This window comes from Colletotrichum siamense (assembly GCF_013390195.1).
Source record: "Colletotrichum siamense strain Cg363 chromosome Unknown KSG_Cg363_contig01, whole genome shotgun sequence".
Classification (NCBI taxonomy): Eukaryota; Fungi; Ascomycota; class Sordariomycetes; order Glomerellales; family Glomerellaceae; genus Colletotrichum; species Colletotrichum siamense.
The window spans coordinates 464,191-480,972 of NW_023501014.1; the positions used below are offsets into that span (position 1 = coordinate 464,191).

Here is a 16,782-nt window from a genome sequence, read left to right on the forward strand (position 1 = left end):
GCTGCTGCCAGTGTCGTTGTCGTTGTCGTTGTCGTTATCGTTAATATCCTCATTGTTATTGTTGTTGTCGTTGTTGTCGTTGTTATCTTTTTTGTTGTTGTTCTTGTCGTCGTTGTCGTTGTCTTGGGTCGTCGTCTTGGGTCGTCGTCTGGGGTCGTCGTCTTGAGTCGTCGCCTTGAGTCACCGTTAGTTGCCGTCCTTAGTTGCCGCCCTTAGTTGCCGCCTTTAGCTGTCGTCCTTAGCTGTCATCGCTGCTATTTTCGTCGTTGCTGGTGTGGTCGTCGTTGCTGGTGCGGTCGTTGTCGCTCCTGTCGTCGTTGTCGCTCCTGTCGTCGTCGCCGCTATTATTATTATTGTTACTCCGTCTACTGCCATATTCAATAGAAGTAATTAGCTGCACAGGAGATACAGCCCCGCATATAATGGAAAATTAAGCGGTCTCATTTATGAATAGTACAGGTCTGCTAAATATTCGGACAGCGTCCCCCGGGGTTCCCCAGCATTGAATAATTGACGCCCTTGAGTTCACCTTCGGCATGAACTTCAAACTCGGCATGGGGCCGGTTGTGCCAGCATGAGTGGATTACTAGCGCCTATGCTCAAAGGAAAACCAGCTGCCAGCTCCAGAATGAAGAGGAAGGGTGAGGCAGGTTTGCGTGAATGCGAGCGCGCTGGGTGGGCGTGCTAAAGACTAGGCAAGGCGACTTGGTGCCAGAAGCACTCGTGGTTTAGTTGAAGACCCTGGACAGCTCACTGGCATATTAGAACCTTTCTCTCCTCAGTGGACAGCAAAGCAACAGAATGTGGACGTTCAAGAGTTGCATCAGACAGTGCGACTGGAAATGGTCACTCCGCAATACCGGTTGATGGATTCCTGACTACGCTGTTCGTACTTCTAAAATACCTAATGGGGGAAATCGTCGCTGCGTCCTATGCCACTTCTTCATAACGATGTAACTGATCGGCCGCTTACAAGATCGTTCCATTCTCGTCGCTAGACGTCTTGCCATTCTCGCCTTTAGACGTCTTGCCATTGTTGTCGTCCTCATTAATCGGCTCGGGGGCGTCACGATTTTGCGCGTACAAGATCTCGGCATGTGTCTTCTCCCACATGGACTCAATGCCCTCTCTGTACCTGTCAAGGACACTTGGGGGCATTGGAAAATAAAAGTCCTTCGCGTCCTTGTAACTGCGGCATTTATACACTTTGGCCGCCGTTAGTCCCCCACTCAACCAAACCCTTAGGTCTGGCATGTCGTAGCTTCGAAAATCAAAAGTCCTGAACGCGCATAGGAATTCGTGGTTCTCCTCATAGAAGACGGCGGCATGACGAGCGAAAATGATCAGCGACTCAGCCCAGTCAGGCGAGCTCTGGCACCAGGGTTGCCACGGGCTGACCCCGAGGGGTTGTTTCACTTCGTTGACCATGGTAAAGGCAATCAGCAACAGTGTTCTGACATGAGAATCCCAATCGATCTCGTCGATGCTTTTCTTTTGCTGGGTTACGGCGATGATGGCCACCAGGAAGGGGAAGAGATCGTGGATTGTAAGTGGTTGAGGTTCGCGGCGTTTGCACAGAGCCGTGGAGATTTGGACAATGACGCGTTCAAGAAACTGGGAATGAGCTTTTTCTCGGAAGATGGGCCATTGAGCCTGTAAAAGCCGACGTCAGCAGAGCCTTCTGGGTTAAGTACATACGACTTCCGCACTGTACGTACCTCGATGGCTCGAAGTACTACCGGGGCGTCGAGCAAAGTGATTGGGTTCTTGGACACGAGGAACTTGGCTAGAGCCGAGCACTTGTACAACAAGGGTTGTCGAAGCTCCTGCTCCAGGACTTCGTCGTTCGGCGTCTCCGAATAGATATCTTTGAGACAGTCGAGTTCCTCATACCTTTCTACCGTCGCGAACGACATCTTGCGCTTGAGCGGGGCGGGCGCCATTGCGTTTGCAGGATGGAGGTAGTCGATCTTGATAATGCAAAATTGTCGATACTGGGAGATGCAGATGTGTTTGATGATGTGCAGTTGAAGCGTGAGGGAGAGGGAGAAAACAGAATCTGGGAAAGGTTGCGGATGGAACGTAGTCATTCGGGTGGAAAGCCGTCCGTAGTAGGAGTCCGTTAACTAGTGGTACCTGCTTTTTTGGCAATGCTCAAAGTGCCACCGGCAGTCACCTGGCGTGGTCCCTTTTTCTTGCGTCCGCAAAGGACGTTGACGGCAGGAATGGCCCCTTCTGAAGGCAGTTGGCTGCCATATCACGCTCTAGGAGGGAAGGAAGCCAGCTCAGAACTTGGCAAGCAATTCCGACCGAGGCTGGCTATCCGCGCAGTGAACCCCATGGTTTTAATCGCAGCGTAAACGGGACTTCAATGAGGAGATTGATAGCATAGAAAACGATAGGGGTAGTAATAACGATAGCGATTATAGACGACAGCAACAGACGACGATAATCGAGGACGCTGATGGATGACGACGATGGACGACGATAATACAGGCCATTAGAGGTGATGACGAAGGGGACGACAACGAAGAGGACGACAACGAAGAGGACGGCACTACGACCTATTCCCAGGCCTGAACTTTGCCTGCCAACCGGTCAGTGTGACTACCAAGAAGTTGCATTCACTTGCCGCGTACAGGGGTAGAAACGCTATCTTCCACGAAGTATCGAGATTCGTTTTAGAGCACGCATAATTCAATCAAGAAGTGGTGATTCCCAAGTCAGAGTGACATAACTATTGTTTGTCACAATATACATCTGTCAACTTGCATTTGTTGCAGATACTGCAACGGTAGTCAGTGATTTCGGCCCACTTATTAATGCATCGAGCCAACCCGCCGAGATCAGCCAACGAGCTCTCTGCACTTTAGGCACAGGGCTGAGCCACCGGAAGGTAAGATTGAATACCATCCAATACAGGCGGCAACATGAAGAACCATGAGACTTGGAGGTGATTGATGAAGATGTGTGGTCGAAATGTGATGCCTAGGGGTCCTCCCAGGCAGCAGCTCATGGGTGGTACCAGGGTAGCAGGTCCGCCATTACGCTAATTCATTGGCTGAAGAGACGACCTGGGTCTAATCCTACCACTGTGCCACTGCAATCGATCTAGCGCTTGTCTCCATCACGTGCGGGTCATCATGTCGACACACGGGTCAAATCGCCGGATGGGGACATAGGCGCGATCAGCCGCAGGCGCAGGCTGCCAACAACCAAAGTCCCTTTCACTCTTTATCATCACCCAACGGAACCGCGGCCACTCTGCATGTTATCGAAAACCCTGAGCCAACTTACATCGCAAATAGCGTGGTGTGCGACCACCATAACATCCGACTCACAGTAGCCCGACATGAGCAAAACCAACGCGCTCGTGATGAGCTTCGCTCTGGAGCACCGGCCGCGGCTCACAAGAACCAGCAAGCCAAAATCGCGGAATGGGTGTACTACTTGCAGGTATCTCATCTTCCTCCCGTTACACCAGTGCGTCAACTGTCACAGCGTGTACTAAGCATCCGAATCCCTAGACGCCGCCATTTCAAATGTGATGAAACCAAGCCAGCTTGCCTAGCGTGCCTGAAGTACCAAGGCTTTTGCACAGGATACACGCCAGCCAAGACAAAACCACTCGCCAAACCTCCACCGCAACGTCTCGTCTACCCCAAGCTTGCGGTCGGCCAAGCCAAGAACAAGCTGTTTCTGGAGCCAAGTTACGCGTCCCTCACTTTCTCTGACCAGCTCGAGAAGGACCACTTCGACTACTGGCTTGCATTCTCGCAAGCCTCCTGTTTATTCCGTTCGGATTTCGTCGCACAGATCATTCCACAGCTCTCCTGGGATGACTCCGTCATTAAACATCTGGCCATAGCCATCGGCGCTGCCGCCCTCGGTGGCAACACTCGAGAACAGCGGATATGTGGAAAGGGAAAGTTCCACAAAGACGCCCTCGTGCATTACGGGAAAGCGCTGAATATGCTCTGCTCATCACCGATGTCTTCCGAGAGGACGTTGCTGGCATGTCTCATGTTCATCACTTTCGAGAGCCTCCAGGGGAACAGGGCTGCCGGGCTGAACCACATCAACCAAGGCTTCCGAATCTTGGACCAGTGCCACCAATCTTTGGAAGACGAGCGCAGTGCCCTATTAGACGGTATATCCTCCAGTTTTCAAAAGTTCAGCCACCAGGCTTGGGCTCTGAACGGTCTACATCCTCAAGAAACGGAAAAGAGAGTACCCTGGTGCTGCCGGGGGCGAAAAGCCCGGTACGCTATCGACGAGATGCCCCCTGTTTTCGAGACTTTGGAAGTCGCACGCCGTTGGTGGGCTATCGTCAGACATCATATCGAACACCACGCACCCTTACGAACCAAATTCCAAGTCAAGGGCTCCTCGATGACGGACCATCCAATGCTTTCACCAGAGGATGGCGCACCAGGCACCTTAGCATACATCCACAGCTTCACTCGGTATCTCGACCAATGGGACGCCGCCTTCCGTCCGCTCGCTATAAAAGTTCACAATAACGATGAGAACTATCGCCTGAGAGCGCTGAGTCTGAGGATCCAGTACTTATATCTGTGGGCTGGAGTGCGTACTGGGAGCTGGACGGACGAAACCGAAGCAGAAAAGATAACAGCCACGTTTCGCGACATCGTAGCCCTCAGTCGGCAACTCCTTGCCGCCGAGGCCAGTCGACCGCCACCAAGGGCGGGAGAAGGTGATGTTGAAGTATTTTCAATGGATGACAGTCCGACATGGCCTCTGGCTTGCGCGTATCGGGTGTGCAAAGCTTCTGATGTGCAAAATGAGGTCGTTCAGCTATTCAAGCAGTATCCGCGACGTGACGGCCTTCTGGATACACAGGCGTTCTTGGTAGTCATGGAGTGGGTTGAGCGCAATGCGTCAGCTGGAATAATCATGAACATGCCAAGTCCGGTGGTGGACTGCGTGGTCTGGGATGACAGTACTGTTACACTTCAAAGGCAGCTTTGGGACCCCGCAACATCAGAGTGGAGTGACAAGAGTATCAAGTTCAGCATTGTTTAGACAATTAAAATGCGAGGGATGACACATTCAAGTAATAAAGTCTTGTCGCGAGAGAACTCTGTACAAGAGGGAATAAGTAACTGATAGATAATGGGTTCGTTTACGCATGTTGTTTAGTCCATGTAAGGCCCTGGTTGTAGAAAAACATGCACATCATCAAGCATTAAGCTCCACAACGTGATCCACGTCAATTTTCTTATACTTGTTCTCAAAAGCTGTTTACTGGCCGAATGCTGGATCACCATGGAAAATTGGTGCTCTTGCTGCCCCATTGCGGTTGTCCTTCGGATCTCTCTCCTCCAAAGCGTCGTCTAGGGAGCGAGCTTCATTCTCCTCCTCCTCCTCGACAGCTCTCTTGGTTTTAAATGGACCGTATGGGTCGCCGTCAGACGCAGGTGTTTTATCCTCGACGGCTCTTCTGGACTTGAATGGACCATACGGATCACCGTCAGTTGCAGGCGTCTTGTTCTCGACGTGGCTGACGGTTTCAACTTCAATAGCCCGACCTTCCAGTCGCGAACTGTGTAACACGTCAGAACACAGACACGGGGTGAACGCGTTGCGATTAACTTACAAGGGGGCGGCGTAAGCAATGCCAAATGACAAGGCCACAGCAACAATAGAGAACTTCATTTTCAAAATAGTATTAGTCTTGTAGGTATTCAGACCGGCTGCTATTACTTGCCAAGATGATGACCGTCATGAAGGGGCGCTTTCGACGGCGTCTTAAATATTATTTGTCCCGGACGAGTTAGGGGGACCATCCCTGTCTGATCGGCTTAGTCTCCGCTTAAAGTTCTTGAGGGTGTTTCTGACGTTTGGGATCGCGACTCGCGACTCGCGATGCGCATTCTGCGGACTCCGCAACTTTGTTCAAACCTGAAAAATAGTTTACTAAGAAAATAACCACGAAACCACCAAGTAGATTTATATTCACACGATGTTACGTTGCCTTCGTATATTTACTTGAAGGAAACAAATCTCACTCGTTGCTTTCCAACACAAGCAATGCTTTTGTTACACTCTGGCGATGGAGATTTATGAGCCGATGGGATGAGCTAGTTTGGTTGATCAAACATCTTGCTCATCTTCGTCCGAAGCTACGATCGACGGACGTTCGGACACCGGTCATGTGAAAAGTGCCAGTCATCCCGTCGGTATCACCTCACCATGGCCCGATCTTCTCCCGAAAGTCACCCAGTTCGGACGACATTCTGAAGATAGCTATTCCCAATGCGCACAATCTCACCGGTCAAGCACACCCAAATGGAAGATACATCATATGGAATGAAAATGTTGCCATCTCAGATGCAATTTCTCAGCTCAATTGAAATAACCTGATGATCAAGTCTCGTGTCTCCACCTTCGTCAACACAACCCCAACGGATGTTTAGAACAGGCGAGCAGCGGCAGCGGCAGAGCCACTAGAAGCGTTGGCTTTCTTGCCTCCGTTGTCCTTGTTTCCGTCGTTCTTCTTGCCATTGTCGACAGCGGTGCCATTGTTGTTTCCTCCAGCTGCGCCCTTGCCCTTGCCATTGTCCTTGCCGTTGTCCTTGCCCTTGCCGTTATCCTTGCCGTTGTTCTTGCCGTTGTCTTTGCCCTTGTTGTTGTCCTTGCCGTCGTTGGCGTTGGCGTTACCGTTGGCCTTTCCATTGTTCTTGCCGTTATCCTTGCCATTGTTGTTGTTCTTGCCATCGTTCTTCTTTCCGTTGTTGTTCTTCTTGCCGTTGTCGGTCGCAGTGCCGTTATTGTTGTTGTTATTGTTGTTCTTGCCGTTGTTCTTCTTGCCATTGTTCTTGGCGGCGTTGTTCTTCTTTCCGTTGCGGCATCTGCAAGACTTGCCCTTGGCGTCCTTGCCTCTCTTCTTGCCCTTTGCGCACTGGCAGTTGGCGTTGTTCTTCTTCTTGGCGTTGTTGTTGTCTTTGCCGTTGTTCTTCTTGGCAGCTCCTGAGGAACGTGTTAGCCGGCTATCATGAGCGTTTAATAGGCACTATAAGTATCCTTACCACCAGCAGTTCCATTCGCCTGTCGGGCGACGAGGTCTCCAAAGTGGTTACCCTCCTCGGTGTCACGGGTAGTCAGGCCATCCTCCTCATCCTCGGCCCGTGCGGCAAGAGAGAGCGGAAGCGCGTTCTCCTCGTCTCTTTCAAAGATTGCAGCGCCCTCGGTGATCGCATCGAGATCGCGGGCGACTTCATCGCGGGCGGCGTTGAGCCCGGAGTCTGTGACGGCAGCAGCGGCAAGGCTGGCCCAGAAGAGAACGGAAACTGCCTTCATGGTGATGGAAAAGACGTCGGATGTGTTGAGTGACTTGAAGGAGAGGAAAAAAACGGGCGTATCGGATCTCGGATCAACGAAAGAAGGTGATGACAGTCAATGTCAGGTGGTTACCCAGAGTTAAAGGAATAAGGAGTGAACAGAAGTGAAGGCGCCCGGCGCATGAAAGCTTGTGGTGAAGGTGGTGGGCAAGTTTCAAGGCCGGAAGAAGAGGATATGTGATGATTTATACAACGGCCTTGTATAATGACGGCCTCTAGATGCTGGCAATACGGCGTCCCTACTAGACGGTGCTGGCCTTACGGCAAATTACGGCATCCCCCTTACATGACCATCATATTGGTGAAACCGAGGATCTGCTAGAACAGCCAAGTTCCTATCTGAGACCCCGTGGGAAAATAGGCAGTGCAAGTTCCAGGAATGCAGATTGACAGCATGGGTGCGTTCGTCTGGTGTCAGGTTGAATCCTGCCATCCATTCAGCTGCAAAGTCTGCCACCAAGTTGGCAAGTTCTGCCATCTCGGCTCGGAGTCGGTACCGGACTGACAATTTCAGATGATGAAGTAGCCTGAGCGTGCAGGATACATCCCCGGCCGACTCGTCTATACTAGCCGTCTCCATATAGCCTTATGATCAATATGATCCTCAGCCCAAGCATTTGGACCAACGTGGAGACCACCGGCAGGCCTGTGCCGACCGGTCAGGCACTGCCTCATTCGCTTCAAATACTTCCATGGAAAACTTGGCACCACGCCAAGCTCACGTCGGAGATCGAAAATGTGCCCGCGGGGTAGGCTAGCCTTCCACGGGGGCCGAGGCCAGCGGTTGGGGTAATCGCAACAACGGTGCCGTGTTAGCCTCGACTGTTTTGTCTTGGCCCGTGCTGAAAAGTTCAGACATCTTCTGACGGAAGCTAAGGGATGAGGCGGACATTGATCGTGTGAAATACCTGTTTCGGCGATTTGAGACGGGGACATGCCAGACCGTCTCAAGGAGCACCCTCGACATCGGATTTGAGATGGTTTTTAGAGTTAAAGTTTAAGCGCTGCAGGTGGCCTGAAGTTGTGGACATCGCGAGAAGACTGCATCCATCTCTCAATGTTCTGGCTCTTGCTCCTGCTCCTGCATTAGCTGCCCGACTGTTGTCTCATTACACTAGGTGCAGCAATCTAATGCATGGATCGAATGGTGCAACATTGCAGGTTTTCGCCGGCAACAGCCTCCGATTCTTTCGACGTTGACGTGGTCTAAATGTTCCCGTGTTAACCGCATTTGTGGACCAAAGGCCGTTTAGCCGCGGGAACTAGACTGCCGTCCGCCAACTTGGAACTGGGGTCAGCACCCGTCTCAGATAAATTTAGTAGAAAATAGCTGTGGAAGGAGTGAAGCCTATCAATGACAAGCTTATTACTCGTTGCCGAAGGGGCATCATGCCTGCTAGCGCCACCACGCCTGGAACTGGAACGACGCCTTCCCGTGATCTGAGCAGGCCCGGTATCTCGAGAACGAACTTGACCTGTGACAGCCTATCAACTTGATGTAGGTTCTGTCATCCGAATGGCATGATTTTGTCAAACTTGTCACTCGGACTCGAATCCGATCGTCGCTGCTCGAGTCAAACACGGTATGAACCCATTAACACCGAGAATGCTGGGCACCATGAAGTGACCGGTCTGATGTCAGACATCCATGATTGGGTGGCATCATCTCAAGTTTTCTGCTCTCTATATGATGTGCCTGTAAGTTCATCTGTCGAGCCCTGTTTCGCATCCGTCGATCCCCCAACGTGGCTGAGCACGTTGTTTTTCTGAGAATCTTCTCAGGATCTGGCATCCCGATGTGTCGGTTGTGTTACGTGATGAGTATCTGCGAGAATCCATTATCAAATGACAAATTTGGTGTCTCTGAATTATTGATCGCATGTTTTGTTCGCCAAATTCTGCAATCGCAGTACTCTGACTGTCGGATTTGAGTGATGTCATGTGATTATGCTTTATGAGACAAGAGCCTCATTGACTTAACTCAAAACACCAAGACGTGATTTGACCATCCGAGTATCAGAAGCCTTGGCATGACTCTCGCGAATGCGATATCCGGGTTCCAAGTGAGTCAATTGACCTGAATGGGGAGGGGCATTGCCTGTACGCTCCGAACCCCGGTTTTCTTATGTTTGTTTGAAGGCGCAAGAGGGCTTTCTCGAAAACAAGCAAGTTTTGGTATCGAAGACGCCAACCAATGTTGTTTCCATTTTCTTTTTCCTCTTTCTTCTTTTCATCTCTGGAAAATTCTCATCGGTAGAAACATGGGCTTGGATAGACTCCTAGTCTAGGATTAGAGTATGTTTAGCAAAACTTACAAGGCCACCTTTGCGACGATGGCCTTGGAAGACAATTCCACACAGCATGACACTAATGCCCATTGACCGGCCACATTCAGACAAGTCAAAGGAGCTTGAATATCAGAACAAATCCCTATAAGGCTCCTGTGTGAAACTTGACAATTTTGTCGGCCGCCTTCCATCATTTTCTTATTGCTCACTGGTGAACGAACTTAAATTTCCAAACTGCGCCATTCCATAGCTCCAGTCGGGATATTTTCTTCTCTGCGAAACAGTTGGGTCTAATAATCGGATGCATCAAGACCCGAAGGATTGCAAGATACGGACAGTCTAAAACCCCGTTCCCGCCGGCCTGTCCTTGGAATAACACTACCCCTCATCACACCACAATGGGGATATCACGCGGCATGCAGGGTCCCCTCACTTCGGTCTTGGCTTTCTTCTTGGGGTGGTACTATGATCATGCATAATGCAACCCTGATTTCCAACAGGCTAAACTGCTTCATACAACGTGAATGGCGGCATCTTACATTTCAAAATCAAGACTGTCGCTATCCATAAGGAAAACCAAGTCAGCCATGGTATGCAGCACGTAGACGGTGTTAGAGATCTTCCATGCATTCCTTTGCGAAAGACTCCGTGTGTAATTATGTAGGGGAGTTACAGGGTCTCCCGACACCTGTAAGAGGCAAAGTTATGCGCCGTTATTCTCCATCAATACAGACTGGCTATCCTGAGGTCCATAACGTCTGTCGGAGACGGCTCGGATCCGGTGGACCATCCTCCGAGCCCGGTGGAAAATGACGTCCGGTACCGGAAATAATCACACGACCACATCACGGAAACGTCGCTTATCCAGATATCGTCCGCAATGGTTCAGGTGGGTCAGAGGGGCCGGAGAGGATTAGTGATATCAAGTTCCAGCCCTGAGGAAATAAGCAGCATTCATAAAGTTGATTAAGCGAGTCCAATCCTGCCTGAAGATCATGTTAGCAACAAGCATGGAGCGCCTCTCGGTTCTTTTCCGAGCTCCATTCGGAAATGTCTGGGGAGTAAACAAACAGGTTCGGACCTGCATGATGCATCGGAGCACAGCCCGGCTTCGAACGCAGAGATGTGATGTTTCCCGAAAGTCAGTTCACTTCACATCTCATATCCCGCGTTTTGTGAGCCATCTTTGGCCATATGGGGCATAACGACCGCGTCTGTTCCTGCTTCGGATCCTTACGTGGCGCATCTCGCCTCAGGGCCTGTCTTTTCTGTTGGTACGATTGGCGCGGGTTGTTGCCAAGAGCTACCCTTGGATACCACCTCGGTAGAAACAACCACCACCGACTAACACCGAGCAGGAAGCTGCCATCTAATCTAATCAGTGACGTTCAATCTAGCCCACTCCGATGCAACTGAACCACTTAATACGATAGCTCCCCTGCATCGAGCCATGTCTATACCCAGGGAAACATCTACTAGTGGAACAAACATTCTTGGCTGCAGGCAGTTCTGCACAAGTAATTACCGCGTTTTCTGGCACAATGAATGTACTTAATGACCAAGTTTGTTCTCAACTGATGTCACATATCCCACCGGCAGAGTTCCAGAGACTCTACTTTCTTCGGTCTTGAGGCTTCATCACTTTCAAGACGTCTCGTTTGTCTTGGCTGTGCAACATGGGATTCAGATCGCTGCTCGGTTTGAGCTCACTGCTCCTCTCTGGGGTCGTCCTTGGACAGACCGCTTCCATTGATCCCGAGACTATTCTTGGACCTATTTCCCCAGTATCAGGAGACAGTGGAAGATACATCGTCAAGTTCTCCGGGGCCGGTTCAGCGAAGTTCAGGAAGCGTGATGGCACTCCGGTGAGTTCTCTTGTCATACACGCAGTAGTTGTAAATATAGTCTGATCATACCTCAAGGACTCCGAAGGCTTCTTCGCCACCCTGGCGGAATCTGGCAAGGACGCCTCGCCTGCTGTGAGCTTCAACTCCCAGCTTTTCCATGGTGCTTCGTTCGACCTCAAGAATGGCTCCGCCGATTCTGTCGCGGACATCCAAGCTTTGCCTGAGGTTGAGAAGGTCTGGCCAGCTGCTCTCTTCAGTATTCCTGTTACCGGCAAAGCCGTTGTCGAGTCTCAGTTTCCCACCTGGAACCCCCATAACGACACCAACGTGGGGCTAGCACATGCTAATGGGTATCTCGGCCAAGATGTCGTCGTGGCCGTTGTTGACACTGGAATTGATTACAACCATCCCGCTCTCGGTGGTGGCTTAGGCTCTGGATTCAAGGTTGAGAGCGGCTTCGACTTCGTTGGAGACGACTACGTACCAGGTGACATCTACATCCCAGACGAGGACCCTATGGATTGCAACGGCCACGGTACTCACGTTGCTGGTATTATTGCTAGTAGCAACGAGTTCGTTCCAGGCGTTGCACCATCTGCGAAGCTGCGTGCCTACAAGGTCTTTGGATGCGGTGGCAGCACTTACGAGGATGTCATCATCGCTGGCTTTCTGCGGGCCCATGAAGAGGGTGCTGATATTGTCAGTGCATCTCTTGGATCCAATCGCGGCTTCGTAGACACTCCCCTTGCTGAGGTGGCGACGGCTATCCAAGCTGCTGGCACCTTTGTGTCGATTGCAGCAGGGAATGCAGGTGAAACTAGTAAGTTTGCATGCTCTATAAGCACTCTGAGATTATCGCGCTGACAAAGTTCGAGATGGACCTTGGTACACAAGCAGTGGTGGCAACGGCATCGGCAGCACCACTGTTGGCAGCGTCGAACATGACGAGCTGGTGGCCTGGACCTTGATTGCGCGCTCCAGCAATGGTGAATCCAGAGAGATCGTAAGTCGAAGCTCTTATCACGGTGATGTATTGTCCTCACCATCAACTGCAGATCTATCTCGCGGACAACGGAGTGCAATGGAATGTCAATGGTTCATTCCCAGCGTCGTGGCCTTCGGACCCTCGAGACCATACTGCATGCGGATACCCTTCTGCCATCCCAGAGACAAATGTTCTGGTCATTCCGTAAGAAGCTCCGACTCATGTGCTTCGAGTGATATTGCTGACAGATTCAGGCGCGCCGATTGTGGATGGCAAAGAACGGACAGCGGATTAATGGGTAAGGTTGACTGGGTCTTGATCTACAACTACGAGGGTTCCGATTGGGAGATTCCCGCTCGAGTTCGCTACAACGCTGAAGAACAGCCCAAAGGATGTAAGTCATTGCTGAAATATCGTTAAGGCTACGTCTAACGCCAGGTAACAGACAGCTTGATCACCTACACGGACGGAGATTGGCTCGTGAAGCAACACGAGAACAACCAAACTGTTACTTTCGACTTCGTGAACGACAACAGACCCGCTGCAATTGATCGGCCATCATTCGCCGGGGGCAGAATCGACCAATTCACGTCTTGGGGTCCGACATTGGATGCTCGGATGGCTCCTCAAATTTCCGCTCCAGGTATGCCCTCGTTCAACACCTGCTTGAAGAAGCCTCAACTAATATTCCTAGGCGGCTCTATCTTCTCAACCTTCCCGCTTGGCTCAGGTGGCTGGGCCACGTTTTCCGGCACAAGCATGGCTACTCCCTATGTAAAAGTTCACCATCTGTTTGAATGTTGTTCAATTTTAACCGTCTTCAGATTGCTGGCGTTGCAGCTTTGTTCTTTGCCGCCAATGGTGGTAAAGCTGCCCTGGGTGACGGAGGAGCCAAGCTGGCCCACGAAAAGATTGTTGCCAGTGGCAAACCTATCCGTCACTACGACGGCACAGATGCTTTGGCGTAAGGACACCTGCTGTATGGATCCGGCAACTTCAACTAACTTGGTACTTAGCTCGGTTGTACACCAGGGTGCTGGCTTGGTCGACGCCTTCAAAGTCGTCGGTTACTCGACTACGGTCAGCCCAGCTACTCTCAACCTCAACGACACTGATCATTTTCAAAGCACTCATGAGGTCAAGGTTACCAATGCTGGGGATGAGTCGGTGACTTATCAGTTCTATCATGAGGCTGGGACCACAATTTTCTCCAAGGGCGCAGGAGATGCATGGATCTCGCTGTCTCCACCATATGCCACTGACGAGTCCAATGTTGCAACTGTCGACTTCTCTACTACTGAGATAACTTTGGGGCCAGGAGAAAGTGGTACTTTTTCTGTCGCATTTTCTGAGCCATCCGCGTCTGAGGCTATCAAGCTTCCTGTCTACGGTGGCTCTATCATGATTGTAGGATCTCATGGAGAAGCTGTTCGCGTCACTTACATGGGTACTGCTTCTGCCCCGTGCTACCCTGTGGTCCTGTTCACTGACTTAATTCACAGGCGTTAAGGGATCCATCTATGCCAGTGACATTTGGGAGATGGAACGTGGTGTTCCTCTGCTTCTCAGCGGATACGGAGGTCTCATGGAAGAGGGTCACAACTATACGTTCGAAGAGGGAGGGGACGTCATGCAACCCTACTTCAACGTTCTCTGGTCCACTCGAGAAATCAGTTTCGATGTAAGTAAAGACCCCTCTTTTTGGTCTGCTTCAAACTAATTGTATGCGTTTAGTATGTTGCCCGCGATTGGAACGAGTCAGACTGGGTTTACCCCCCGGTTCCAGGCCAGAACAAGTACCTCGGCTCATTCATCACTGAGCCCTCCGGCCTCTCCGAAACCATCACGAGCTTCCCTTTCAAGAACTATCCTCGCAACAGTGGAGGTGTCTACGCCAAGCCACAGAACAAGTTCGCACACGGGGAAGATATCCCTGCCGGTGAATACAAGCTCCTCTGCCGCACTCTTCGCACCTTCGGCGACCCCAACAACCTCAACGACTGGCAGTACAAGGTATCCCCCTGGTTCCGGGTAACAAGGGAGAAGCCTCCGGTCACCGAGACCCCCGTTCCCACAACGGCTGAAGCTACTCCGGTGCCGACTTCCACAGTCAGCGTACCCGAGCCCTGCGCCGCTACAGCAACTCCCGTCAGCATTCAAGCGTCTCTTGCCTCCGGAGAGGGCCCATACAACCTTTACCTCTACTCTGATTTCGCTGCCATCGATCTAGCTGGAACAAAAGCCTCCTTGAACTTCACTCTGACGAGTGATACACATGTTCAGACCTGGCTCGACTCTTCTTACAAGTTCTTCTCGGTGCATACCAACACCAACAGTCTGATATACACATACACAGCGGGTAGAGTGTCTGGGGCTTACTCGTTCCTTGAATGTGCCGTCGTAGATGGCGCTTTGCAGTGCGAGTCCAATGGCAAGAAGGCACTGTATGTCTGCGACAGTGGAAGTGGTCTGCTCCGCCATGGCACTGAGCCATTGGATAGCTGCCAAGCAGTCACATTGACAGTTGGCCCTCGAGAGAACCCAAATTGTGCCACCGCCACCACTTCGGCCGGAGCGACGGGGATAACAGCAGTGCCCACTACATTCTCAACCGCCGTGGCGACTGCATCCTTGTCTTGAGCATCTGATCCCTTCGGCGTGGACGTATCAAGTCTCTTATTGTCTAGAAACAGTTCACTGCTACCAGGTGAGCGCTCTGCTTAGGGTCAGGTTTCCTTTCGACTCGTATCGTTGGACGCTCTTGATTTGTTTCGCGGACAATCTTATTCATGTATATGTTTATGTCAGGCTGGATGTAATCTTTCTCGAACCACGAGGTACTTTATTATGTATAAGCTCACAGTTTTCTCATTTCATCATGTCGTGAAATTGTTATTCCCCCTGAATCAGGGCAATATTGAGCCACCGATCTCCACATTCAATGCCATGGGACAGGACCTTGAGTGCAGGGTGGCTCAACACGCAAACCGCACAATCTAGTAGCCCAACTATTCGAAATGATGTCTAGCCTTGTCGTATATAAAACGAGCGTTCCTTTCTGTGCTCGGGTTTTCCGCAACAGCGACCAAGGATGACCTTGAGTATTCCAGGGACCCCACGAAAGGGGTCTAGAAGAACGAAGTGGGTCGCCCTAGGATATTCTGACCGTCACTCCGACGGATTGGCCGGATAGCAGATAAACCTCAAACGGATCGGACTTGGGCGTTCTAGAAGGATTCGATTAGGGCTGTACTAGAGGACGATCGGTCCCAGGGAACATCCCCTGCCCATGTCTGTCAAGACCTTGACAAGCCACGCTAGATGGAGCCCGCTGTTTTATCGTGTAGTAAACAAACGTGGCTAAGCTTGCTTGTACACATGTGGCGATCGCAAAAAGACTCACTCATCGCGAAAACGAAAAGAGGTGTGGAGTTGCTATACGACGTCAAGACCGGTTCCTCCTTTCCGTGATGGGGGCCCACTACTTGGGGTTACCATAGGCTTAGCGGTGTCGCAGATGAATCTCAATCCGTTTTGTAGGGTTACTTCAACAATTGGAAGCTTGGAGGTATCTTGAATTGCAGACAGATGTTTCAACTATGGTACAGAGAAATTTTGGAATGGCACAAACGAACTTCCGAGCGCTTCTTGGGGCTGATAGGCTGGACCGGCCGCTGCAACAGATCCGCCAAGAACCTGGTATGGAATCTGTTCGCCCCCTGGAAAGCTCTTCATGTTTCCCCAGTGGTCTGAGCCACCTCCTACCACACCCTCTGGTTGGCAAATTGGAGATGTTAATTGTTCTGGAGGTCCCAATATTGTTGGGCTGCGTGGGTCTCCTCGTCTCGGGGTGGCGTCTTGAAATCCCGACCACAGTGGTAATTGTTTGTGAGACAATGAGCCGTTTGAATCAAACGAATAGGACTGGCTCATGGACAAGCTATCCGAGAAAGACCTATGGTGCCCAGGGTTGTGGGTGTTTGGAATCCCAACATTGTTGGTACGCGGTACCGTAAACGACGGCCTACTGGTGTGAGTGGACGGTGGTATATTCCAGGCCACTGATGGGTTGGGTTCTCTCGGAAACCTTTCTTCATGGGTGGCAGAAGACGGGGATTGAGACAGTCTCATCTTCGAGTGAATCGTAGTAGAATCTCCTGTCTGGAACCCCTGGACTCTTCGTAAAAATGCCGGCGAATATCTTTGGAAGAATCGATTCGAGAAACTGGGAACGTAGCCGGCTACTTTTCCATTTAATAAGGCAACATGCTCCGACTTTAGTTCTTCAAGTCTCAGCA

At 51.1% G+C, this 16,782-nt stretch overlaps 5 protein-coding genes across 5 annotated transcripts; 2 read left to right on the forward strand and 3 right to left on the reverse strand.

Annotated features, from left to right (window-relative positions):
* Window positions 1-969: 969 nt before the first annotated feature.
* Window positions 970-1,943, reverse strand: CGCS363_v000107 (uncharacterized protein; the record flags this gene model as incomplete). The annotated part of the gene is made up of 2 exons (XM_036631956.1): window positions 970-1,653; window positions 1,719-1,943. 2 exons carry the CDS (start codon window positions 1,941-1,943, stop codon window positions 970-972), a joined length of 909 nt encoding a protein of 302 aa, XP_036501034.1.
* A 1,409-nt stretch (window positions 1,944-3,352) lies between these two features.
* On the forward strand, window positions 3,353-5,046 carry atnN-5 (Aspercryptin biosynthesis cluster-specific transcription regulator atnN; the record flags this gene model as incomplete). The annotated part of the gene is made up of 2 exons (XM_036631957.1): window positions 3,353-3,483; window positions 3,528-5,046. The coding sequence occupies 2 exons, from the start codon at window positions 3,353-3,355 to the stop codon at window positions 5,044-5,046; spliced, it is 1,650 nt and encodes a 549-aa protein (XP_036501033.1).
* A 219-nt stretch (window positions 5,047-5,265) lies between these two features.
* CGCS363_v000109 (uncharacterized protein) lies at window positions 5,266-5,679 on the reverse strand (the record flags this gene model as incomplete). The annotated part of the gene is made up of 2 exons (XM_036631958.1): window positions 5,266-5,566; window positions 5,621-5,679. The coding sequence occupies 2 exons, from the start codon at window positions 5,677-5,679 to the stop codon at window positions 5,266-5,268; spliced, it is 360 nt and encodes a 119-aa protein (XP_036501032.1).
* Window positions 5,680-6,436: 757 nt separating this feature from the next.
* CGCS363_v000110 (uncharacterized protein) lies at window positions 6,437-7,323 on the reverse strand (the record flags this gene model as incomplete). Its single annotated transcript, XM_036631959.1, has 2 exons — window positions 6,437-6,993; window positions 7,053-7,323. The coding sequence occupies 2 exons, from the start codon at window positions 7,321-7,323 to the stop codon at window positions 6,437-6,439; spliced, it is 828 nt and encodes a 275-aa protein (XP_036502042.1).
* A 4,005-nt stretch (window positions 7,324-11,328) lies between these two features.
* Window positions 11,329-15,124, forward strand: vpr-4 (Minor extracellular protease vpr; the record flags this gene model as incomplete). Its single annotated transcript, XM_036631960.1, has 11 exons — window positions 11,329-11,517; window positions 11,575-12,319; window positions 12,375-12,502; window positions 12,555-12,688; window positions 12,739-12,878; window positions 12,930-13,127; window positions 13,179-13,258; window positions 13,309-13,448; window positions 13,501-13,931; window positions 13,987-14,165; window positions 14,219-15,124. 11 exons carry the CDS (start codon window positions 11,329-11,331, stop codon window positions 15,122-15,124), a joined length of 3,270 nt encoding a protein of 1,089 aa, XP_036502043.1.
* Between the last annotated feature and the right edge of the window lie 1,658 nt (window positions 15,125-16,782).